Raw genomic sequence first — 23,831 nt, 5'->3', positions numbered from 1 at the left:
ACCCACCTGCATCCCCTCGCTGGCCACACTCCTCCCAAGGCAGAGGCAAGGGAGAGACAGGCCGAGCAGAGGAGGCCAACCGTGGCGAGTGGGGCCCCTGGGCAGAGCCGGTGTTTCTCAGGGACAGGCGTCTCTCCTCAGGCACGGCAATGCAAACCTAAAATTCATCGGCAACCCAGAGCCCTGGAACGCAGGCCTGGGTCTTGTGTGGCTGAGGCCCAGGACCCGCCAGGCCCCACCAGCCCCCAGGAGAGCCCCTTCCCCAACCCAGGCAGCCACCTGGGCCGGGCACACTGTGAGGCCAGCACAGGGCACAGAGAGCCCGAGACCACCAGGCCCCGCCCACCGCGTCCCTGCCCCGCCTCACCCAGTGTGGCTCCACCCAGCACTCTTGTCCCCCGGGACATCTGGAAGCTTCTCCTACCAGAAGCTAGCTCCAGCCATGGGAGGGGGACTGTCCCAGCCCAGCCAGAGGGGCCCAGTGCCCCACACACTTGGCCCTGTGGCCTCCTGCCTCTGCCTCCAGGAGGTGCTCCTGTGTTCGAATCCTGGGGGACCCCTGGCAAACCCCAGCCCTGCAGCAGGTCCGGGGCCCACACAGTGCCCCAGGGAGGCTTGGCTGGCCCCTGCGTCCTGGAGCCTTGTGTCCCAGGGCCGGATCTCTGTTGTGCGGGGAGTCCCATCGTGCACCCCGAGCACGCAGCCTGGACCCCTCTTCCTGGCCTGCACCCCTCTTCCTGGCCTGCACCCCTCTTCCTGGCTTGTGCCCCCATCTGTGCTCCTCGTCCCACGTTCCCGACCCGGTCCCCCAGCCCCCAGCCTCGGCCTGTCTGGGGACTGTCCCACAGCCTGGGACAAGGCTGTGATCTCTGGCCAGGTCCTCTGACCCACGGGCCCATTGGGTGGGGCTGCCCACATCCCCTGTCTCTGCCTCATGCTGCCACCCTGTCCCTGGCAGCAGACACAGGCACCCCCGGGACAGCTGCAGGCGGCTTATGGGCACCCCTTTGAAGCCAGGAGGGCCGGGCGGGGGCGGGTCACACCCGGGGGTGTTGGAGCCTGGGCAGCCCTTTCAAGTTAGCCGGGCTTTACAGGGAAGCAGCTTATCACCACCAGGACAGGGCCAGGGAGGACCATGGGCCTGGCCCCGTGCCCACACCCTGCCCCGCCATGCTGAGCCTCCCATGGGCACCACCATCTCGTACCCAAAGGGCCTGGCCTGGGGGCCGCCCTGAGGACACAGCCAGGTCCCCTCCGCTGACTCCTGGGCTGCAACCCCCACCCCTACAACCCACACCACCAGCAGCCCAGGACAGAGCCGGGGACGGGTGCCCAGCCCTGTTCCCGTCCCCACAGCATGGGCTGCCCCATGACCTTCCTGTGGTAGCCAAGGGCATGGGACCTGGTCTTGCCCACGTGAAGGGTGACAGTGGAAGAGCCAGGAAGCCCCAGGTGCAGCCCCTCCCTGGGGAGACGGCTGCCACTCTGGGCTCCTCCCTTCTCCCTGGGCCCCCTCGGTCGCCCTGCCCCTCAGACTCCATGCCCCAGCCCCACCCCTGCAAGGGCATTGCCCAGAAGCCCGCTGGCCCCCGAGGAGCCTCCCGACGTGTGTGTGTCGGTCTCTTCCTGGGCCTGGAGCCCCCATGGTGCAATGGTGTGCAGGTGACCCGGGCAGGACAGGTGAGACGGGGCCCACAGAGCGGCACCCCCACCTCCCACAGGCCCCACCCGGCCCTTCGAGCCTCCTGGCCAGTGAGCCTGGGGTGAAGGGCTCCCCATCTTTCAGGTGCTTGGCCGGAGCAGACCACTGTCAGAAGCGCAGTCCTGCCCTCTGTCCTGCTGGCCACACTCACGCCCTGGGCGCCTCTGCCCGCCTCCTGCCTCAAGTCCTCGAAGCACACGGGGCCTCTGTGCTCCCAGGCCTCCTGCATGTGGAGGGGAGGGGAACGCACTTTTGTTCTTGGGAGTGTGGACGTGCAGATGTGACGAGGGAGCCGGCGCAGGACACGGATGCGTGCTGCCGTGACGGAGATGCGGGAAACGGCATCAGGATGGCCGTGTGGCTGGTGGGGGGACAGGAGCCATGGGGACAGGAGTCCACGGGGCAGGGCCAGGCAAGAGACAGCCAGGAACACAGGCCAGGCGTCCACAGGGCAGGGCCCGGGTAGGCTCAGGCTGGAGACCGCAGAACAGAGGGGCGTGGGGGCGGGAGCAAGGCTCTCGGGACTGGACGGCCAAGGGGGAAGGGTCTGGAGGTCGCAGGGGAGAAAGCAGGGGCTCTAGGCAGCCCCTGAGGAAGGCTAGGGAAAGACTGAGGGGTCTGAGCTCCAGGCTATTGGCCCGGGGGTGGCCGGGGCCCCATAGGCAGGAGATGGGTCTGTCCTGACTCCTTGGGGTCCCCCTGCCCAGCCTGGCATCCAACATGGCCACAGCATGACAAAGTCCAGAGCCCAAGACCCAGAGGCTAGGCTGTGCCAGGCCTGTCCGTTGAGGACCACACAGCACTAGTCAGCACCTCCTGTGGGCAGGCGCAAGATGGGCTGGGCCACAAGTCAAGGGTGGCCCTGAGTGGGGGCCTGGACCTCACAGTAGGCAGGGTGCAGGCGTGGGCTCTGCGGTCCCAGTGTCTCCTTCAGAGGCTCTAGGGGACAGCCCTCTCGGACTGCCCATCCCTCCGCCCACTCCCTGGGGAGGGGCAGCCTGTCCTCTGCAACCCCATGACCCGCTGCCTGAGGCCTCCCTGCTGCCCAAGGTGGCCAGACGCCTGAGGTCTCCCTTCCACCCTCCCCTACTCCAGACTGAAACCCGACCAGGCGTCGGCCTGCAGCCTGTCCTGTCTGGGGAACATCTGTTTGGCTGCCAGCTGTGGGCCGCCTGGAGCCCCCACTGTCCCCCAGTCAGGGTGGCCAGGCCTCCCACAGCACCCATCAGCCACACGCAGCCCTTACCAGGGCCATGCCTGAAGCTGTCACCGTCCAAGGAGTCAGGACTTCCTCAGGGGAGAGGAGTAGGGTCTACCCTGGGGAGGACAGAGAACAGAAAGGGGACATCTTGAAGGCCATGGGGTCCCCAGAAGCTCCAGTTGGGGAGAGGTCCCTGACGCCTCTCCCCAGAGCCCACCTGTCGTCTTTGAAGCCAGGCAGGGTGAGCTTCCTCCAGGGAAAAGCTCTCAGAACCAGAGCGGGTCAGGAAGCGCGCTGCACGCCAGCAGGACCAGGCTCCGGGGACGCAGTGGGCCTCACGCTTTGCTGAAAGCACGAGGGGCCCCGGTGCCTTTTCTTACGAGGCTAACGGAACCCCCGGCAGGCAAGGGCCCCGGGTGGAGCTGGCAGCCCCACCCCTCCTGCTGACCGGGTAAGATGGGGGCGGCCACCGTCGCAGCACCGCAGGGTGGCTGGGAGGGCACTCGGACGGAGCCCTGAGGTCAGAGGTGACCTGAGCCTGGCCCCATCCCCAGCTCTGAGGCCGGTCTGCTGCCTCCTGTAGGGCCACCCACCAAAGCCTGAGGAGGGGCTGGGGAGTGGCCAGGCCCTGCACTGAGGGCCATAGGTGCCAGCCCCAGGACACAGAGAGGGCGCCGCTGGGACAGGGGTGCAGGACGCAGGCCTGGCCAGGCATGTGGGCAGTGCTCACGCCCAACACCACCGAAGCCCAGTATACCCAAACTCTCCCGCTGGGAGGTGCAGTTCTCAGCCCCTGTGGCTCTGGCCCAGCGAGGGGACTCCAAGAGGGTTAGGCTGCTGGTTCTGGAGACCAGGCCTGACACACAGGCACAAATGTGAGCACACACGAGCATGCACACGTGCATGTAGACATGGGCAGAAACACCAGCCTGGAGGGAAAGGATGCACTTTCATGTTTAACAAAATAAATTAAATATACGGGGCTTCAGCTCAAACTCTACATAAAATTACAGAGATCTGGGGCCACCACGACAGTGGGGTGGGGGGTGGTGTCTGGCCTGGACGGGGTGTGGTCATCAGCATGGCTGAAAGACCAGGCGGGTCCCGGGCCCCAGGAGAGACCACAGTCCCTGCAACCCAGTCTTCCTTCCATCATTATTAATATTATCTTCATTTCTTAAATATAAATACCAAGGCCCCTTCTCTGTGTCAGGGGGAGAATGCAGTGGGGGTGAGCCACTAGCCATGGGCTCCAGCCTCTCAGGCTTGGGGCTGCTGTGCCCCCAGCCCCAGCCCACAGCAGTAGGGGACTCCTGGGCACCCAAGGCAGGTGGCAAAAATAGCCACCAAGGCCAGGGGACAGAGGCGGGGATGGAGGCGGGGACTGAGGCGGGGACAGAGGCGGGCAGAGTTGGGGGAGTGACGGTGGAGCAGGGAGAGTCCCTCATCAACTATGAGCCTCACGGCACACGTACTGCAGGCCTCACGGCACACCCTCCCAAAAGCACGTCAGTCTGCGTGTGTCCAGGCAGCATAGCTGCACCTGTGCGTGCATGTGTGTCCGGAAGTGTGTGCCCAGGCAGCATATCTGCATGTGTGCGTGCGTGTGTATCCAGACAGCATATCTGCACGTGTGTGCATGTCCAGACAGCATATCTGTGCACGTGTGTGTGTCCAAGCAATATCTGCACGTGTGTGTGTCGAGGCAGCATTATCTGTGTGTGTGTCCAGGCAGCATACCTGTGTGCGTGAGTGTGTCCAGACAGCATATCTGTGCATGCGTGTGTGTGTCCGGACAGCATGTCTGCGTGTGTGTGTGACTAGACAGCATATCTGCGTGTGTGTCCAGGCAGCATATCTGCGCCTGTGCACGTGTGTCTGGAAGTGTGTGTCCAGGCAGCATATCTGCATGTGTGTGTGTGTCCAGACAGCATATCTGTGCACGTGTGTGTGTGTGTCCAGGCAATATCCGTGCATGTGTGTGTCAAGGCAGCATTATCTGTGTGTGTGTCCAGGCAGCATATCTGTGCACATGTGTGTCCGGATACCATATCTGCACGTGTGTGCGTGTGTCCAGATAGCATATCCGTGTGTGTGTGTGTCCAGGCAGCACATCTGCACATGGGTGTGCGTGTGTGTATGTTCAGGCAGCATGTCCTTGTACTGGCATGTCTCTGTGCGTGTGCATGCGTTTGGGCAGCTTATCTGTGTGCCCAGGCGGCATATCTGTGCATGTGCGTGTGTGCGTACATGTGCCTTCAGGGAGCATATGTGTGCGCATGTGTGTGCATACATGCATCCAGGCAGTGTGTGTGTCTGTGTGTGTGTGTCCAGGGGCTATGCCTCACACACAGACTGCCTGGGGTGCTGGCCATTCCTCCTCGCCATGGGTCCCCTGCCTTCATCTGCAGCTCCGTCCTCCATCCTCCCAGTCTGCCTGTCTGGCCGGCCCCCCCGTGCCCACTGCAGATACGGTGGCGTCTAGCACTGATAGTGGATGTGCTGGTGGACCTTGCCCTCCACGTGTGAGTGTGTGTGAGAGTGTGTGTGTGTGTGTGTGTGGATGTCTGTGTAGAGTTTGGGGTACAACTTAGGGCCAGCAACTGGGCCTGGGCCCAGTAAGTGCTGGGGGGCTGCCGGAGACCCATGCTCCTCACACAGCCCCACACCAGGGCCAGCGCTGAGGGCGGCCAACGAGGGAAGGTCCTTGTCTCCGCTGCGGTCACGGGCCGTCCCTGGCGGGCGGTGCCCAGGCAGGGGAGGGGCAGGCGCGGGGGTGCACGGCTTCTTCTGGGCCTGGCAAAGCCACAGGAGCAGGGTGCCCAGGATGAAGACAGCGCCAGCTGGGATGCCGATGACCACGGGCCACGGCAGGCTAGTGGCCGAGGACGAGGAGGCCACAGGTGGCCCTGGCGGTTTTGGGTCTGCAAGAGCGAGAGGAAAGGAGGTAGGGAGGGGAACGCCAACACAAAGACCAGGAGAGCACCCCAGACCCATCCCAGGGGCTGTGGAGACGGTGCCCCTGGGCTGCCCTCCCTCGGCAGATGACCTGGCCAGCACGGCCCGGGAGGGAAGGGTGGGGCCCCACCCGGTGGGTGGGACGCTGGGCCCAGGGGGCAGGTCCGGGCACCAGCACGGTGTGGCGTGGCGTGGCAGCCACGCACCTGGCAGCACGGTGAGGAAGGCGCTGCGGAAGCTGTAGCCCATGGTGTTGGCGCCGAGGCAGATGTACATGCCCGCATCGTCCTGGCGGGCACGGGTGATGAGCAGCTTATTGAGGTAGGAGCCGTCGGGCCGCGACCACACGTCACCCGTGGGCAGCACCACAAACTTCTGGCCGCCCACATCGATGGTGGAGTTGTGGCGGCCCTCGGCGCCGTACTCCACGCGCTTCAGCCACTGGATCACCGGCTTCACGTCGCTGCGCACCTTGCACTGGAAGGACGTGGTCCCCCCGAAGTCCACCGTCGTGTTCACGGGGTGCGTGCCTGTGAGCACGGGCTTGGAGCGGGTCCGCTCTGTGGGAACGTGGCACGCGGGCATGGCTCCCGGGCCGCGCCGGACTCTACCCCGCCGGCACCCTGGGCCCACCAGCACCCCCAGCCCACCACCCCCAGGCCCTGCCAGCACCCCCGCCCGCCAGCGCCCCCGCCCGCCAGCGCCCCCCGCCCTCCAGCACCCCCCGCCCGCCAGCGCCCGGGGCCACACTCACGGATCACATCCACCTTATAGGTGGCGTTGATGGCGCCCGCGCGGTTCGACACGCGGCAGGTGTATTTGCCGCTGTCCTCCGGCCGCAGGTTCTTCAGGCTCAGCGTCCACTTCTTCTTCCTGGGCTCGGCGGCCTCTGGGCGCGTCAAGGCCTGGTCGTCCTTCATCCACGTGATGTCGGGCCGAGGGTGCCCGCTGGCCACGCACTTGAGCCGCACGGAGCTACCCACGGGCCGTGCGATCACCCGGCGCCTCATCTTGGAGGGCTGTGTGAAGCGCGGTCGTGCTGTGGGGTGGGGTGGCGTGGAGGTCAGAGGACGGGGATGCAGCCGAGGGGCCGGGACAGATGGACGCCCCCCACCCCCGTCACCCCCTGCTCACCCCACTGCTGGCCGGCGGGGTCCTCTTGACCCCCAGAGGAGCTGTCGGGCCCCAGGCTCTCCTTCCCTGGGCTAATGTCATCTGCAGAGAGATGGAGGTGCACAGGGAGGGCAGGTGAGGGGGGCCCTGAGGAGCTCCCCCAACTCCCCCGTGGCCTCTAGCGCCCCCAGCCCCAGCCGGAACAGCCCTGGACACCCAGGCAGGGGGCCGCGCCACACACCCACAGCCCAGAATCCCAGGGACAGCTGGGCAAGGGCCGCTGGCCCACACTGGGCGCAGGTGACCCTGATGGGCACGGGTGGGGCTGGAGGGCCGGCCCCCATTCTGGCTCCGGGGGGTCTGCAGGCCCCGGGGGAGGAGGGAGCCGGGCCCGGCCAGCAGCTGCAGTAACCCTAGCCTACATCAAGGGGCCGAGGGCTGGTGAACAGACGAGACTCTCATACCACCCGGTCATCGTCCCCTTTGAAAGGACTGTGGGGTGGGGGTGGGGGACAGCCAGTTTTCCCATTCCACACAATGCCGAGGGGCAGGGCGTGCTGTGGAATGTCCCCTCCATCCACCCTGTGACAGCCGCTCCTTCACTGAGCCCAGGACCAGGCTGTCTCAGGCCGCACCCCCAGACCCTGCTGGGGCCTGGGCCAGGCTCCTGTATTCAGAAAACGGGCACATGTACCCTAAAACTTAAAGTAGAATTAAAAAAAAAAAAGAAACGGGCCAGCCCAGCTCCCAGGAGCTCCACCCGAGGGCCCCACACCCAGGAGCCCAGTGGAGCAGGCGGGGTGCCGGGTCCCTAGGTATGGAGGGCGTGTCTCTCTGGACACCTGTCCAAGCCCAGCGCCCGGGCCCCAGGCGCAGAAGAGAACAGAAAGGCCACGCATCCCGGCGGCTCCTCTGAACTCCGAAACCCGAGCCTCAAAGTCACAGCCGACGGCTGGCACACCCTGCCAAGGCCTCGGGCCCCAGCCCTTCTGTGGGACCACTGCCTGCGGCTCCCGCCCTCCACCCTCCGCCCTCCGCCGGGAGGAAGGCCCCGAGGCTGGAGCCTGACGGGGACAGGAACGGGACAGGATACCTGGGGGATGGTGGCAGAGGTGCAGCCAGCTGAGGTGGGGCAGGGCACCGAAGGAAGGCTTTCTGCCGGGGGCTGGCTGACTCTCGGGCCCCAGGTGTGTCCCCGTCCGCCCTCCTGCACACCCCTGCCTGGCTCCAACCCAGCCCACGACCTCTGACCGCAGCAGCGACTAACCCAGCACGACGAGGGTGTAGTTGACGCTCAGGCTGCCGAAGCCGTTGGTGGCCTTGCACACGTACACACCGGCATCCTCCCGCTCCACCTGCTTCACCTTCAGCCCCTGCGGCAGCACGCGGAAGCGGCTCCAGCCGCTGTGGATGGTGCGGCCATCCTTGGTCCACATGGTCAGCGGCGGCGGGTCCCCCTCCACCGGGCACTGCAGTCGCACAGTGCGGCCCAGCCGGGCCACCTGCCGTGGGACCACCTTGTCCGCCATCTTTGGGGGGCCTGCGGGTGGGACCGAGGAACAGTCAGCGAGGAGGGGCTTGGGGTCCGGAGCCGGGGGGGCGGTCAAAAGGGGACCCACGGCCCAGCACAGACCTCGGGCCTGAGCTCCACCTGGGTCACCTGCCCAAGATGAGCAGAGGGGCCAAGGTGCAGTGCCCCTGACCCAGGCCTCAACTGCCCACATGCACCAAAGCCCTGAGCACTGGCCCAGCAAACACCACGTCAGCAGCCTCTCATGGCCGGGGCAGCCCCGTGGCCCCAGAGGCTGGCTCTTTGAGACACGAGAAGGGAGCAGGGTCCCCAGAGGATGCAAAACAGCTGCGCTTGGTAACTCTCGAAAACCACCAACCAAAAGGGCAGAGTCTCCTTCTGGTCATACAGGAAGCAGCCGTACACCCCAGGTCAGAGGGGACAGCGGCCCCCCAAGGACAAGGGCAGTAGGGGGATGGGGGGCCTGGTGGGTCCCAAAGAGGCCCCAGGCCCCTCACCTAATTCCCACCCAACCATCAGCCCAGGGCCCAGCCGGGCCTGGGCATGGGCCAGCGACCCCACAGCTATCCACAAGCAACCGAGCACGGCGGGCTGCCTGAGCCTGTGCAATGTGTGGATGAGAGTCTGTGCAGCATCCACGCCTGTGTCAACATCAGACCTGAGTTCAGGGACCACAGATGCCCAGGTCTGTCTGCCCACCCCCAAGGGCCGTACCCTGCCAGGCACCTTAGCCTTGAGGGGGCATGACCCCAAGGCCCTGGGGTCAGAGGGCAAGCCTCTGGAGAGACGTAGCTCAGGCTGACCACGGGCACTGCCAGCTCCTGTCTGGGGGGCAGCCAGTATGTCCTCCCACCACCTGTGAAACCCACAGGAGCAGAAAGGCTGCGGCTCCACATGGCCACCTGCACCATCCCACCCTATGTGGAGAAGCCGAGCCCTCCTTTCCTGGCAGAGGCCTCCTTTCCTGGCAGAAAGGAACCCACCCCATCCCCTGCCTGGGTCCCCGCCCCACCCCATCCCCTGCATGGGTCCCCGCCCCACCCCATCCCCTGCCTGGGTCCCCAACCCACCCCACCCCCTGTCTGGGTCCCCACCTCACCCCTTCCCCTGCCTGGGTCCCCACCCCATTCCCTGCCTGGGTCCCCACCCCACCCCCATTCCCTGCCTGGGTCCCCACCCCGCCCCATCCCCTGCCTGGGTCCCCACCCCGCCCCTTCCCCTGCCTGGGTCCCCACCCCGCCCCATCCCCTGCCTGGGTCCCCACCCCACCCCTTCCCCTGCCTGGGTCCCCACCCCGCCCCATCCCCTGCCTGGGCCTCCACCCCACCCCATCCCCTGCCTGGGTGCCTCTGGGCTGGAAGGCAGGGCCAGGGTCCTGTGTGTGTGTGACCAGCCCCAGCGGGCAGTGCCAAGCCGGCCGGGAAGATGAACCTAGAACACACAGACCCTGCAGGCCTCAGAAACTCGGGACACCACAGGGCCTGTACCTGGATGGAGCTCCTGGGAAAGGAGGGCCCTGCGTGCCCCACTCCCCACGTGCTGCTCCCAAGTCCTGCAGTGGCAACCGCAGCCCACTCACTGCTCTCCACGTCAGAGAGGCGGCCGCAGGCACCCCACAGTTCCCAGGGCATCTCTCGCCAGCCCATGGGTGACAGTGTCCATCCCGCACTGCAGCCACTGCTGTCTGGGAGCGTCCAGGCTGCGTGCGGAAACACCAAGAGGTAGCAGCTGCTCCAGGCCATCTCGATGGGGCCTGGGGCCGCGTGTTCCTCCAATACACAGTTAACAGTGGCCCTGTGACGTCTCCCACTGGCGTCTTCAGACACTCAGGGAGCAGCTCCCATTCTGACCCCCAAGTCTGGGGACAGGGACCCTCACAGAGAATCCCTATCACCTCTCTGGAGGCCTCCCAATCAGTGCTGATAGCACAGGGGGCGTGGCCCAGGGCCTCTGGGTTCTGAGCCCACAGGCATCATTGGCCGCTGGGGCTGGGAGTGGAGACACGGCGCCTCCCTGCTGTGCCCAGAAACACAAAGGGTGGGCTGAGGCTCTGGAGGGAGGGATTCTTCCCAGCCCTGGCCCACCCGGCCCATCCCAGTCCTTGGCCTCTCTGAGAAAACATGTGGGGGTCTCTTCTCTGACTCACATCTCTCCCTCAACTCAGGACCCTCCCACCCAGGCCATGGGCCCCAGCCCTGAAGCCCCTCCTTCCCTACCCTCCCTGCAGCTCCCCGGAGAGGAAATGAGACGGCGGCTGTGGGGGGCTGCCAGCCCACCACCCCCTCAGTGTGGTTCTGTAAGCTGCCCAGGGCTGGGGGCAGCTCTGGCAAATTTGTCCCGGGGAGGAAGCGGCTGCAGGGCCCACAGCACTGGGGCCTCCTGACCCCCTCCCAGCCTGCCCAGGTCCCAGACGCACCCCAGGTTGACCCCACCAGCACCTGTCGCCGCCTGAAATCCCACCACCCACAGGGCCTCCCGGGACCAAGGGGGAGTGGCCAAGGCCCCTGCCCAGCCCAGCCCCTGTGGCCCACAGCCTGCAGGGGTGCCTGGGCCTCCTGGCTGGCTACCTGGGCACAGGCCTCACACGTGCATGTTCATGGGTGCACACAAGTGTTCACCCACACAACTGTCCAGAAGAAGCAAGAGAGCGAGTACCTGGCCCTGTCCTGGGTGGGAGCACACTGACCCAGCCCCCCCACATCTGGGGAGGGAGCCCACCTCAGAGGCTGAAAGCCCCAGCTGCACTTCAGGAAGGTTTCCCAGCCCCCACCCTGCCCCAGGCAGATACAAGCAAGGCTTGGTGAGGTAAGGGTCCCCAAAGGCATGCGGGAGGTGCAGGATGACAGGCACAGACAGGGAGGTGGGACCCCCGCCTGTGGTCACCGCTGAGAAAGGGGGCAGAGACAAATGACCGCTGGACGGCCGGAAGCGTGGCCCCCAGGGCTGGCCTGCAAGCGCTGTAAGCACGGGCAGAGGCAGCTGGGCCAGAGGAGCCAGGCTTATCCTAAAGCAAACAGCCTCCCTCCCCCTCGCCAGGCCTATCCCACCCCCACCTGGGCTCCCTGGACCCCCTGCTGTTGCAGGCCCAAGACCCCCCGTAGGAGGGCCTGCCCAGGAGGAAGCCCATCCCCCCAGATTCCTGGGGAATGATCACACCAGGACAGCGGCCAGGGCACCACGCCACCTGGACGGGCGTCCAACCCACGCAGCCTATGGGGAAACTGAGTCAGGACCTGAGGGCACAGGCACCTGGTGGGAAGACCGGCTGCCTCGCACCGCAGCCAGGAAGAAACACAGGGAACCCCCACCGGGGCATGACAGCAGCACTGTGCCACCTCCGGGGCCGTGCACCCTGCCAAGACACCCCCCAGCCTCCTCCTCCAGCACAGCTCCTGCCCTGCACACACACTTAGCCACAGCCGAGAGACCCCCAGCACAGGCAGGACACCAAGGGCCACATGGGAGCGAGACATGAGAGTAAACTGAGTCTGAGACAGGGCCTCACTGCTGTCAGGTATGGAGGACTAGACTCGGAGGCAGTGGGCCAAGAAGGCGGATGCCTCCAAATCCTCCCGCCGCCCCCCCTACCCCTGCCCAGCTGTAAAAAACACAACTAGGGAAGGAGGAGGAGCAGGGGCTTCCCACAGCAGCAAGGCCCAGAGGCCGCTCTGCCTACACGCTTTGTCACACACACACTGTCCCCAGACAGAGGCTCCTCTTTCCCAGGGCCCAGGGAGGGTGGAGGTGGGCAGGCCCTGGGATGGAGGGGAAGAAGCTGCAGTCTGGAGGGACGGAGGCAGGAACCCCCTGCGGCCTGCCCTTCCCCGTCTTCACAGGCCCTCATATCAGCTCCCCGAACACCTGCCCCGTCTGAAGTGCCCTCTCCGACACCCCTCACCCTGTAGCTCCTCGGGGGCTCCAATATCTCTTCTGGAAGGGCCCGTCCTGGCCACGTGGTCTAAACCCACACCCAAGCCCCTCTCCCGTGCTCGTGGTGTCCCGAGGCCTGGCATACAGCAGCTACTCAGTGGACATTCGTAGGGAGAACGGTGTGGGTGTGGGGGCCGGCCAGGGCAGGTACAGAGGATGCAGGGCTGGGGCTGCCCGGCCTCCCTCCTGTGGCCAGGTGGCTCCTCCCCATGGGGCCTGGCTCCTACAGGGAGCAAGGAGGGGGTGCTTCCCCAGAACACAGCCCTCAGCACAGGGAGAGACGCCCAGGCAGGGACACACGTGCAGCGTCATGACCCCTCTGTTGGGAGAAGACATGAGCTAGGACCAGGACACGGGCTGGAAACGGCCTCCTCCAACTTTCCAGTGCACCCTGCACCTCCCAGGACGCCTCTACAGCCCAGGCCAGTGGTATCCACCCCTCTACAGAACCCGGGGCAGCACCGGCCCAAGTCGGATGGGACTCCTGACCCAGTAGGGACAACGGGGCCTTCCCAAGGAAGGAGCACTCACTGCGGCAGGGGCTGATGCTGGTCGACAACACAGCAGGGTGGGGCGTCTGTGGGGACAGACGGAGCCAGTGTGCGCTGGGGAGGGAGGGGCAGGTGGAGCTGACCACTGAGGAGCTGGCCGTGTGGCCCCCTCAACCCCAACCCTGACCGGCTACCCGAGTTCCCGCATGGAGGGGCTGGACCAAGAGTGTCCTGGCAGCCGAACGAGGCCAGAGTGGAGTGAGGATGCCTGCGAACTGGGGGGCCCTGCATGGCCCCAAGTCTCCAGCTGGAGGAATTCTCTGGCCTGGCCCAGGACCTGGCCACGGGGTGGGGGTGGCCAGGCCCCAAGTCCTCCTGGAGAAGCTGAGTGGCCTGGGGGAAGGGGGCTCACCTTGACCAGAAGGGAGGGGAGGAGAATCAGGACACACTGTGTCGAACCCCTAGGGGGGTGCAGAGCCAATCCAGGTGCTGAGCCTTCTGCAGCCGGTGGCCCCCCTACCTGGTTACCAAGAGGAGACACAGTGCCCCCATCACAGATGGCTGCTATGTGGCTGTGCCAGACCCCCAGGGGCACCCAGGGCAGGAGTGAGTGGGAAACCCCAGAGTCAGTGCCAGGGCCCGGTCCCCTCCTCAGGAAGCCAAGTGCAAGAGTGGCCGCCCCCAAGAGCCAGAGAACAGGTGACCGCTACGCAGCCTGCTGCCCATCAGGTGCCAGGGCCAGGCTCTGCCCCAGCCCCAGGATGCTCAGGCACATACATGTGCACCTGCATACACAGACCCAGGGCACACACAGTCACCAGCTAGCGAGGCGGCCCTCGGGGAGCAGACCCACAGGACGTGCGGGGGAACTGGGGGCCTGCAGCACAGGTGGCTACCCCACAGGCTGTGCCCCAGCAAGCTGCATGCAGCATGTGGCCCACCATGCTGCCCAGCCCTGGAAGCCTTCAGGGGAACCTTCTGCAACCCCAGCCCCAGGGCACTGCTCCCCCTCCTCGACACACCAGGGCACACAGCGGGCACCAGAGCATCATCAGGCAGTGCCACGCCCTGGAGAGAACCTTGTACAGCACTAAAACAGGCAAAGATTCCTCCGTACCCATCCCAGTCCAGACCTCACCAGGCCCACCCAGCTTCATGTGGCCCCCACCCCCACCTCAAAACCCCAGCCTGCCGGGCTGCAGTCCCCAGGCCTCCCCTGCCCGGAACTCCCCAGAGGGGCTCTGCCTGCAGACCTTGGCAGCCCTTCCCCACTTCAGAAGTGTCAACAAGAACATTTCCTGAGCCCAGAACCCCTGAGGCCAGAGATCAGGGGTGAGCTGATTATCTGTCCCCTGCCAGGGCTCTTGGCCCCCAGGTGGGGCTGCCCCAACCACGGAGCAGCCCAGGCACACCGGGCACCACCAGGTCAGGGGCCCTTGCTCCCACTCACATGGCGGACTTCTCAAGGACAGGGTTGGGGACAGGAGGGCACCGGGCCTGTCCGCTGCAGCTCCCCAGGCCCCTGCAGGCCACAAGGCACAGCCGCCCAGACCCTCCAGGACACACAGTGATGCCTGCGTCAGGCACCCTGGGGCATGGTACTGCGCTCCACACCAAGCCCTGCAGTCACCACTGGAAACGGCAGGAAGGCTACAGGGAGTGTAGAGGGCCTTGAAGCCACTGGCTGTGGGCCTGGACAAGGAACCCAAGCTCTCCACGGGGCCACCAGGCTGTCCTGGGGCTCAGTCTTAGAAGCCCAGAGGGTGTCACCGTGCCCAGCGGGCTCCACGCCACACACAAGGGCAACAGCCCGGCTCCCTCTTTCCTGTCACTGCTCAGCCAATGTTCACCCCTCAGCCCCTTAACAGCACCAGGCAAGAAGTAATTGGGCCTTCTGCCAAGATGGGTGGCACCCCCCTGCCCCACACAGGGGCAATGACCTGGAAGGAGACCCCCACCCACGCTGACTTGCTCCAAGGGGACCGGTACCCACCTCTCCTGCTAGGTATGCCTTGGCCCGTGAAGCCCCTCCTCTCCCATCCCCTGCTTCACCCCTACCCCAGCCATCCTGGATCGTGGCTCTGGGGCTGCGGCCCACCTTGGAGCCGCCTGCAGAGGGCAGCCAGGCACCCTGGGGCTTGACCAGCAGCTCCAGGGATGGCCGCCAGGGAGAGTGGCAGGCAGGCAGGGAGTGCAGCCCTGGAGGGGGCCTCTGGGGAGAGTGGTGTGGGTATCCCTCTCCCTCCTGTGCTGACCCGCTGAGGCTGTCACCTGGACACACCAGGCCTGGAGTCACTGGCGGAGGCCCTGATGGGGCAAAGGAGTCCACCCTGGGCCAAGCAGCAAGCCTGGGCTGCACAGAGGGCCAGCATGCAGCAGCCGGGGGTCCAGTCTGCAGGCACAGCCCGCCTCTCCCAGCACGGCCGCAGTTCCTGAGCCAGGGCTGGGCAAGCCAGGGGCTGGAGGCCACGACTGGGGAAAAACCAACATTTCCCCTGACAGGGCCGCAGCGCGGGGCCTGCGGCTGAAAGGGAGCCCGGAGGCCCATTGATTCCCGCACAATGGATAAAGGAGTCTGCGGTCGGCGTTTCCAGGCCCAGCCAAAGGCGACTTTGTTCACGGCTCCCTCCCTCCCCCCAAGGGGACAGTGATTTATTTTCCCTTCCAGGAGTGGGGCCCCGAGATGGAAACGGGGCGGCTGGCCCGATTCCCCACCTTGCAGGGGCTGGGCCCAGCTCCCACACGTCCACCTCAGCCCGCTGCACACGGGCCAGCCACTGCCCGGAAGGGCCTGGGGCGAGGGAAGAAGGCCCTGAGGCCTGGCTGGGGGCCGAGGTCAGCACCGTACACCGTACACCCACGGCTATTGCTTCCCCGAGTCACACACCCTTCAGACTCCTGCCCCCACAGGGAGCCGACACTGACCCCGCTACCCCCCAGGCATGGGGCACCCCTGGACAGGCACCCTGCCCACCTGGGTCAGGGCTCAGCTTGCCCACCGCAGCTGGCCGGGTGCAGAGGACAGGGGAGTGGCCTCCTAGGCAGGCCACTCAGAGCTGGTCCCCAAGGCCATGCTTGCAAAAGTTCAAAGGTGGCACTTCTCAGAAAGCCCTGAAACGACTTCCTTCAGAGTTATTTGTGAAAGACATTTCATGCAAAACCTCTCAAGTTCCCACTGTGAGAAATAAAATGGAAAGCCAATTCCTATATTTTTTCAAATTGGAAAAAAAAAAAGCAGTTTAAGACAAATCCACCAAGATTGTGAAACTTTGGGAAAAGAAGAACTTTTAAAATATGATCTGAGTGTAGCGATGTGCCGATTCCAGAACTTATGACCCAGCGGGAAATGGCTTTTCAAAAATAACCCAAGCCCTCTGCATGCTGGTCCTTGGCCTAATGAAGGTGCACAGTGGGCTGTTCAGAGCAGGAGAAACACACTTGGATGGACCTCGCGCCCTAGTCCACGCTAGGAAAATCAGCACAGTCCGGAAGAACCTCCTCCCCACCTCCACCCAAACCACAGAGGCCCCTGCCCTTGGAAAGCAGCTTGATCCCAGCTCCCCAGTGCCGCCAGGGCCTTTGCCACGCAAAGCCAGGGCTGGATATCCTCAGCCCCAAGGCCGCAGCTGAGGTGGACGAAGGCGAAGGGGGTGGCCGCTGGGGCGTCTCCAAGAAGAGGTGGGCTCTGCCGCCCACTGCCATGGCTGACCGTGGCCATCCACCAGTCAGCTTCAGCCCCAGCCAGGGACCATGGCAGGACAGAGGCCTCCAGAGCCTCCCTGGCCGAGTGGCCAGAGGACAGGCAGGTGTAGGGATTGGGGAGGCCAAACAGATCAAAGAGAATGCAAGTCCAGGCCGCTGGCCATGGTAGGGGTTCACCCAGTATGGCCTGAGTGCCCACACAGCCCAGGACGCTGCCGGGCCCTCAGAGCAGCCGCTCAGCCAGGCCCATGTGGGCAGGCGGGGGGTGGGGGTGGGGTGCTGTGGCATAAGGCCCACCTGGCCACCGCCCGCCACCCAGCACCCGAACGTGCCCATATAAGGCCAGGTTGGATGCGGCGCGCTTGCTGGGCGGCAGGGGAGGGGTGCGAAGCCTCAGGACTGGTGGACACAGCGCGGACAATCCTGAGTGGTCAACACGCCCAAAGGGCCGGCCTGGCCACAGGTCCCGCCTAGCCATGGGGGCAGCCAGCGCTGTGCCCGGATCCTGGAACATGGCGGGCATGAGTCTGCGGGCACACATCACCCATCGGCTCCGGATGTCCTTGCTGGGGCTGGGTCCCAGGGCATGGCTGCCACTTAGATGTCGGTGCCATGAGGACGTACCAGGCCAGCACAGCGTGTGCCCAGAGGCACGCAGTCCTGGGGTGCGTCACGGCTCTGGGGACTTGTCCACACAACCGCCCGGCACTGCCTGCCTAGAGCTGGGCAGGCCCAGGGCACACGGCTAGGTCGGCTGGGGGACTGGGGGTCTGGGGGTCAGTTTCAGTCCCAGACACCAAGTATATCACCAATATCTCCCATAGCCCATCCTGCCTTCCGTGGGGGTCTCTGCAGGTTCCCAGAGTCCTTATCGGGTCCACTGTGGCCACAAACCGCCCACTCCCCAAGAATCCACAGGTGATTAGCTGCCCTGGACTGCAGGTACGAGTATGAAAGTGTTTGCAAGACCAGGAGCATGTCCTGGGGAGCCAGGACTAAAGCCCACCTGGCCAGCAAGTACGCATGAGAGGAACCCCTCCAGCCAGCTAGGGGAGCCCCGGTGGGTGCTGTGGACAGCCCATGGGTGAGGGGGCCCTGGAAGGAAGGGGGCCTGGCGAGCGGGGCGGCAGGGGCGGGGCATGGCGCGTGCCAGGCGGGCACTGTGGCAGGGTTCAGGGCCGGGCGGGAAGGGGGCGGCGCTGGCGGAGGCCAGGCTGGCCGGGCTGGGCGCCAGAACTCACCTCGGGCGGCGGCGGCCGGCGGGAAGGCCCCCAGCAGCAGCGGCGGCAGCAGGAGCAGCAACAGGGGGCTCGGCGTCATCTCGGCCTGTCCGGACCTAGGGACATTGGGGGCGCCGTCACTAACACGTGGAACTGGGAGATACCGCCCTCCCCGGTCCCGGGCCGCGGGGATCAGGGGTCTGGCCCCCCTCCCCACAGGCCCTCCCCGCCCGCGCTCCAGGCGGAGGAAGCCGCGGCGGGGAGAAGCTGTGGGTATCAAAGGCAGACAAAGGGTTTACACTAATTACCGGGCTCCCCCGCCGCCCCCCCCTCTCCAAACACCGTCTGGATTCCTGGCGCTTGTAACTCCGGCCCTGCCCGCAGGACACACAACACTCAGCGCCCCGCAGATAATCGCCTGCGCCATTAGCAGACAAATTTGCGCTGGGGGGGCCCACGTGGGGCGCGGGGGCGGGGGCGGGGGCGGGGCAGGCCGGGGGCCCGCAGGAGCGGCGGCGGCGCGCATGACCCGTGCCCAGCTGGGGCTCCGAACCCGCCCCTCCCCGCCCCCGCCTCGGACCCCCGCCCTTCCCCGTCTGCCCACCTGGGGTCGCGGCCGCGCGCGCGGGGGGGCTCACCTCGGCGGGGGGCTCAGCGGGCGGGCGGCGGGGTCAGGGCCGGGCCCGCGGCGTGCGCTCCGCGGTCATCGCCGCCCCGGGCGCCGCATCCCGCCGCCCCGCGCCCCCGGGCCCGGTCTCGGGGCGGGGCGGCGCTACCTGGGCGCGGGCGGCTCGGGCCGGGTCGGGGTCCGGGCTCGGGCGCTCGGGGCGCGGGATCCCGGACCGGGCAGGCGGCGGGGGCGAGTCCGCGGGGCCAGGGGCCGGGGCCGGGATCCCGGGGCGGCGGGGCGAGGGGCCCGGGGCGCCGCGCCGCGAGGCGTCCTTCCCTGCGGGGCTTTGTCAACTCTCCCGGAGCGAGCGCCGAGCCCGGACCCCGACCCGCCCCCGGCACAACTTCCGGCCAATCCGCGCGCGTCAGCCCTCCCCGTGCCCCGCCCCGCCGCCAAACTTTTCCCCAATCCGCGCGCGCACACCGCCCCCGCCCCGCCGGGCTCCCGGCCTTAACCCTCGCGGTGCGGACGTCCCCGCGGGCGGGCGGCTTCCCCGGGTCCGGCCCCGCCCCCGCCCCCGCCCCGCCCCAACCCGAGCCTCGCCGCGCCCCCGGCCCCGCCCGCGCGCCCTTGGTCCCCGCAGGCTCCTAGGACCGGCCAGGAGCCGCCGCGCCCTCCCCATACCTGCGCCCGCGCGCGCCCGGGTCGGGTCCTCAACTCTCGAGGCACCTCCGCGACCCCCAGAGCAGGCTCCGGCCCTGCCCGCGGCAGTCTGACCTCTGCGCAGCCTCGGGCCGGGCCCAGACCGCTCTCTGGTTGCTCAGAAGGGGGCGGACTGGACGGCCGCGGGAGCTTCGAGGCTTCCAGGTCTGCGCCCCGGGGGGTCTTCGGGAGCAGAAGGGAGAAGCAGGGCCTCGCCCAGCCGGAGCTGCTGGGGACGGGGTAGGGGGGGACGGCCGCGGCGATGCAGGCAGGGGTCCTCCCCGGGGCGTTCGGGTTACCTGGTGCCTTTGGCCAAAGGTATGTTCCCACCTGAGGCCTCCCAGCCTCTCACCTGCTAGTGACGGGAATGACAAGAACATTAATCATCATAATAGACGTCAACATGCGATTCAATCTCCGCTACCGGGCAGGCGGCCCCAGGAGCAGATGAAGAAACGGAGGCGTGGAGAAGACAGCGCCCAGCTCTTCACGGCTCTTCCTCCACACGCCTCGCCTGCCGTCCCTGCCCAGGGCCCAGCACGCAGGGCTCCCAGGCCGCACCTCCAGCCGCCCCATGGCCTCCCCTCATCCTGCCTCCCAGTCTTGCAACACAAACCTCACGGCCTGCCCACATCCCGCCTCACACCCTCGACTCCGCGGAGTCACCATCCCAGCACCTCCTCCATCCCCCAGAGCAGCCTCTCTTTCTGGGGCCAGAAGCCCCCTCTTCCAGGAAGTCCTCCCAGGAAAGGCTGAAACTGGAGAGGCCTGGCAGCCGGTGTCCCCAGGCCGAGGAGAGCTAGGCGGGGCGTGGGGGGCGCCAGCTGTCAGGGTGTGGGACTCCTCAAGGCCCGAACTACCTAGCCGTCCCAAGCTGCTGGTTCCCAGCCCAGCGTCCTCCACCCCAAATCCCGCGTCTGGGCCAGCGTGGGCGTCGCGAGGGCGGATGGAGGTGCGCTCGGCCGGCCCATCCTGCCCCCGCTGGCGCAGCCGCCGCTGTGCACCCGGGGAAGGGTCCAGGGACCGCCGCGTGGTCCTCCCGGCGGGAGAACGTCCTGCGCCCCCGCCGCGGCCCTGTCCCACAAGGAGCCAGCAGCGCCGGGGCCCACCTGCCGCCCTCCCGGCCGGAGCTGCAGTCACGGACAGGTGGGTGGGGCGGTCTCACGCCCGTGGGAGAGCGGCGCTGAACTTCCCGGACAGCTGGCGAGGAGGCAGCGCTCCCACAGATGTGCGGGCTGCCGGACACAGGTGCGTGGAATGGAGACAGGTGTGCGGAAAGGTGGCTGCGAGCGTGCAAAGTATAAGCAGGGAGCGGACAGGCCGGCAGGTGCCGGCGCCCGAGTGAGCGGGCAGTGGGAGGGGCACGAGCAGCGTCGCGGCCCCTGGCGGGCGGGGCCGGGGCGGGGGGCGGGGCCAGGGGCGGAGCGGCAGGCGGGGCGGGGCCCGAGGCGGACAGGGGCGGGGACGGGGTGGGGGGCGGGGCCTGGACGGGCGGAGGCGGGGCCGGGTGGGGCGGGGCGAGGCGGGGGCGGGGCCGGGGCCCGGGCCTCCCGCGCGGGCACGCGCTGCCCTCTGGCGGTGGCGGCGGCGCGGCAGCTCCCGAGACGTTTTTCCTCGTCTCCTCGCCCCGCCCCGCCCCGCCCCGCCCCGCCCCGCCCCGCCCCGCCCCGCCCCGCCCGCCACGTCCCAGCCCGCGGCCGGCCCAGGCCCCGTCCTCCAGCAGCCCCCCGCCCCTCGCCCACCCCCGGAACAGGGACTGGGCCCTCCCCGCTCCCACGGCCCTTCGGGTCAGGCGGCGCGGAGCGCGGAGCCAAGGGGCCGGCGCAAGCACGTCCTGCCCCTTAAAACTGAAACGGGGCGGTCAGCCACCCTCGGGGTCTCAGGCCCCATCCTCAGCCAACCTCATGGGGTGACCGCGGGGAGACAGGTTCTTGTAGCCACCTACCCAGCCCCGGTGAGCCCCACGCGCGCAGATTCGCTAGCACGGATCCTCGCTTGCCGGCGACAGCACCTGCCCCGGGGCAGGAGAGGCGAGACTGGGGGAGAGCCGGGCAGGCCTCACACAGGCGGCATCTCAGGAACAGCAGGTATAGGGACTGACAAGGACAGGCGGGTGGAGGAGGCTTGGCAGAGAATGGAGATGAAGTAACAGTGACTTACACACTCTCAGCTGCAGCAACCAAAAAAACAAATAGGTGTGAAAACAGCACGTAAGGCACTGGGCTCACGAAACCGAGGACCGTGGTGCTGGAGAGAGGGGAAGCGACCCGGCAGCGAGGACTGTCCCGCCCACCGCCCAGGCCGGTGCAGAGAAAACCCAGGCAGCCACCGGCGTCTCCCTCAACTGGGAATACAGAGGTGGCCAGGCAGGGGCTGGAGTTCACAGGTGCTCCAGAGTGCTGGAGAGGAGGGGGCTGCACCGAGAAGCCCAGACACCCACAGAGGGTCTGCCTGGAGGCTTCAGCTAAGCACAGATCAGTGCAGGAGCGTGAAGAAAACACTCAAGGCCAGGGAAAGACCCACTCAGGATCAGAGCCCACGCAGGGCTGGGAATAGTGCCTGTGCTCGGCAGCCAGAGTGGGGAAGCATCGTTAGAGCAGGAAGAAGTTCTCACCCCGTAGTAGGGAAGCATCAACACGAGACTAAATACAGTTCAGGTCCCACCAAACACCACTCAATAACAAGACCCAGAGCCAGATGTAGGGGCTCACACCTGTAATCCCAGAACTTTGGGAAGCCAAGGCAGGCAGACCAGTTGAGCCCAGGAGGTGGAGACTAGCCTGAGCAACACGGTGAAACCCCATCTCTACAAAAATCCAAAAAGTCGCCAATGTGGTGATGCGTGCCTGTGGCCCCAGCTATTGGGGAGGCTGAGGTGAGAGAATCACTTGAGCCCAGGGGGCCGAGACTGCAGAGAGCCAAGATCACACCACTACACTCCAGCCCGTACGACACAGTGAGACCCTGCCTGAAAAAAAAGGACCACACAGTTTCCAAGTAACTTAATCACATCCGAGAAACAAATGCAAAGATATGTATAGGTTTACAAAAATATCCAGCACCAAACAAGGTAGAATACAAAATATTGAATATCCGGGAAAAACAAAAAACAAAAAAACAGGCATGAAAAGAGGCAGGACATTATGACCCATATGGAGAGATGGGAAAAATCAATCAAAATTGACCTGGGGCTGGGCACAGTGGCTCACGCCTGTAATCCCAGCACTCTGGGAGGCCGAGGAGGGCGAATTACTTCAGACCAGAAGTTCACAACCAGCCTGGACAACATGGTGAAACCCCATCTCTACTAAAAATATAAAAACTAGCCAGGCGTGGTGGCAGGCAACCTGTAGCTCCAGTTACTCAGAAGGCTGAGGCAGGAGAATCACTTGAATCCAGGAGGTGGAGGTTGTAGTAACTGACCTGGAAATGACAAAGGTGACAGGGCAAGTAGAGGAGAGCACACACATGCTTATGCTGTGACCATGTTCCATATGTTCAAGATGCTGGAGGAAAGGAAAGACAGTATGTTAAGTAAAGACGGGGAAAAAAGCCTCAAATCGTACTTCTGGGGATGAAAAGTAGTGTCAGAGAAATAATACACGAGATGGGATAAGTGGAACACTGCAAAAGAAAGGATCAGTGTGGCTGGGCGCCGTGGCTCACACCTATAATCCCAGCACTTTGGGAGACCAAGGCAGGTGGATCACCTGAGGTCAGGAGTTCAAGACCAGCCTGGCCAACATGGTGAAACCCCATCTCTACTAAAAATAGAAAACTTAGCTGGGTGTGGTGGCGTGTTCCTGTAGTCCCAGCTACTCAGGAGGCTGAGACAGCAGAATCACTTGAACCCAAGAGGCGAAGGTTGCAGTGAGCCCAGATCACACCACTGCACTCCAGCCTGGGTGACAGAGCAAGACTCCGTCTCAAAAAAAGGATCAGTGAACTTGAAAACATAGCAATACAAACTGTCCAAATGAAACGGAGAAAAATGACTAGAAAAATGGAAAGAGCATCAGTGAACTGTGGTTCACCTTCAGGTGGTGAAACATGGGTATAATTGGAGTCCCCAAAGGAGAGGAGACAGAGGTTGGGAAATAATAAAGCTGTTTTTAGATCGAGCAGAGCGAAAGAATCACCTGCAGGAGTGTCTAAGCTGTCCCTCAAGCAGAAGGAAGGTCATACCCAATGGAAAACTGAATCTACACAAAGAAATGAGGAACACCAGAAACGGCAACTAAATGAGTGAGTATAAAGAGTGTTTTTCTTTTTTGAGTCAGAGTCTCACTCTGTCGCCCAGACTGGACTGCAGTGGCATGATCTCGACTCACTGCAACCGCCGCCTCCCAGGTTCACGCGATTCTCCTGCTTCAGCCTCCCAAGTAGCTGGGATTACAGGCATGCTCCAGCACACCTGGCTAAGTTTTGTATTTTTAGTAGAGGCGGGGTTTCACCATGTTGGCCAGGCTGGTCTTGAACTCCTGACCTCAGGTGATCCACTTGCCTTGATAATCATCTGATTAACGTAAAAATAATGTATTGTGGGGTTTATATCATATGAGAAATCAAAATATGTAACAACAATAGCACAATGGCTGAAAGAGAAAAATGGAAATGTAATGTTGTAAGGTTCTTTGACTATATATGAGGTTATATGATATCACCTAAAGT

General features: G+C 65.1%; 1 protein-coding gene across 6 annotated transcripts; it reads right to left on the bottom strand.

The window, feature by feature from the left end:
- Nucleotides 1–3,833: 3,833 nt before the first annotated feature.
- FGFRL1 (fibroblast growth factor receptor like 1) lies at nucleotides 3,834–23,549 on the bottom strand. 6 transcript variants are annotated; one of them, XM_034958129.3, is made up of 9 exons: nucleotides 22,584–23,549; nucleotides 21,106–22,128; nucleotides 19,143–19,515; nucleotides 17,870–17,964; nucleotides 8,242–8,514; nucleotides 6,996–7,076; nucleotides 6,616–6,900; nucleotides 6,068–6,421; nucleotides 3,834–5,827 (listed from the first exon to the last, which is right to left on the bottom strand). In XM_034958129.3, the coding sequence occupies exons 4-9, from the start codon at nucleotides 17,946–17,948 to the stop codon at nucleotides 5,385–5,387; spliced, it is 1,515 nt and encodes a 504-aa protein (XP_034814020.1). In that variant the 5' UTR covers nucleotides 17,949–17,964; nucleotides 19,143–19,515; nucleotides 21,106–22,128; nucleotides 22,584–23,549; the 3' UTR covers nucleotides 3,834–5,384. The 6 variants fall into 6 exon arrangements, with proteins under 6 accessions (XP_034814020.1, XP_063459712.1, XP_063459711.1 ...); XM_063603642.1 differs by lacking the exon at nucleotides 19,143–19,515 and having other exon boundaries at nucleotides 21,106–23,549; XM_063603641.1 differs by lacking the exons at nucleotides 21,106–22,128; nucleotides 22,584–23,549 and having other exon boundaries at nucleotides 19,513–20,531.
- Nucleotides 23,550–23,831: the final 282 nt, after the last annotated feature.

This window comes from Pan paniscus, chromosome 3 (assembly GCF_029289425.2).
Source record: "Pan paniscus chromosome 3, NHGRI_mPanPan1-v2.0_pri, whole genome shotgun sequence".
NCBI lineage: Eukaryota > Metazoa > Chordata > Mammalia > Primates > Hominidae > Pan > Pan paniscus.
Note: the sequence above shows the minus strand (reverse complement) of the source record. Positions and strands in the feature narration are given on the sequence as shown.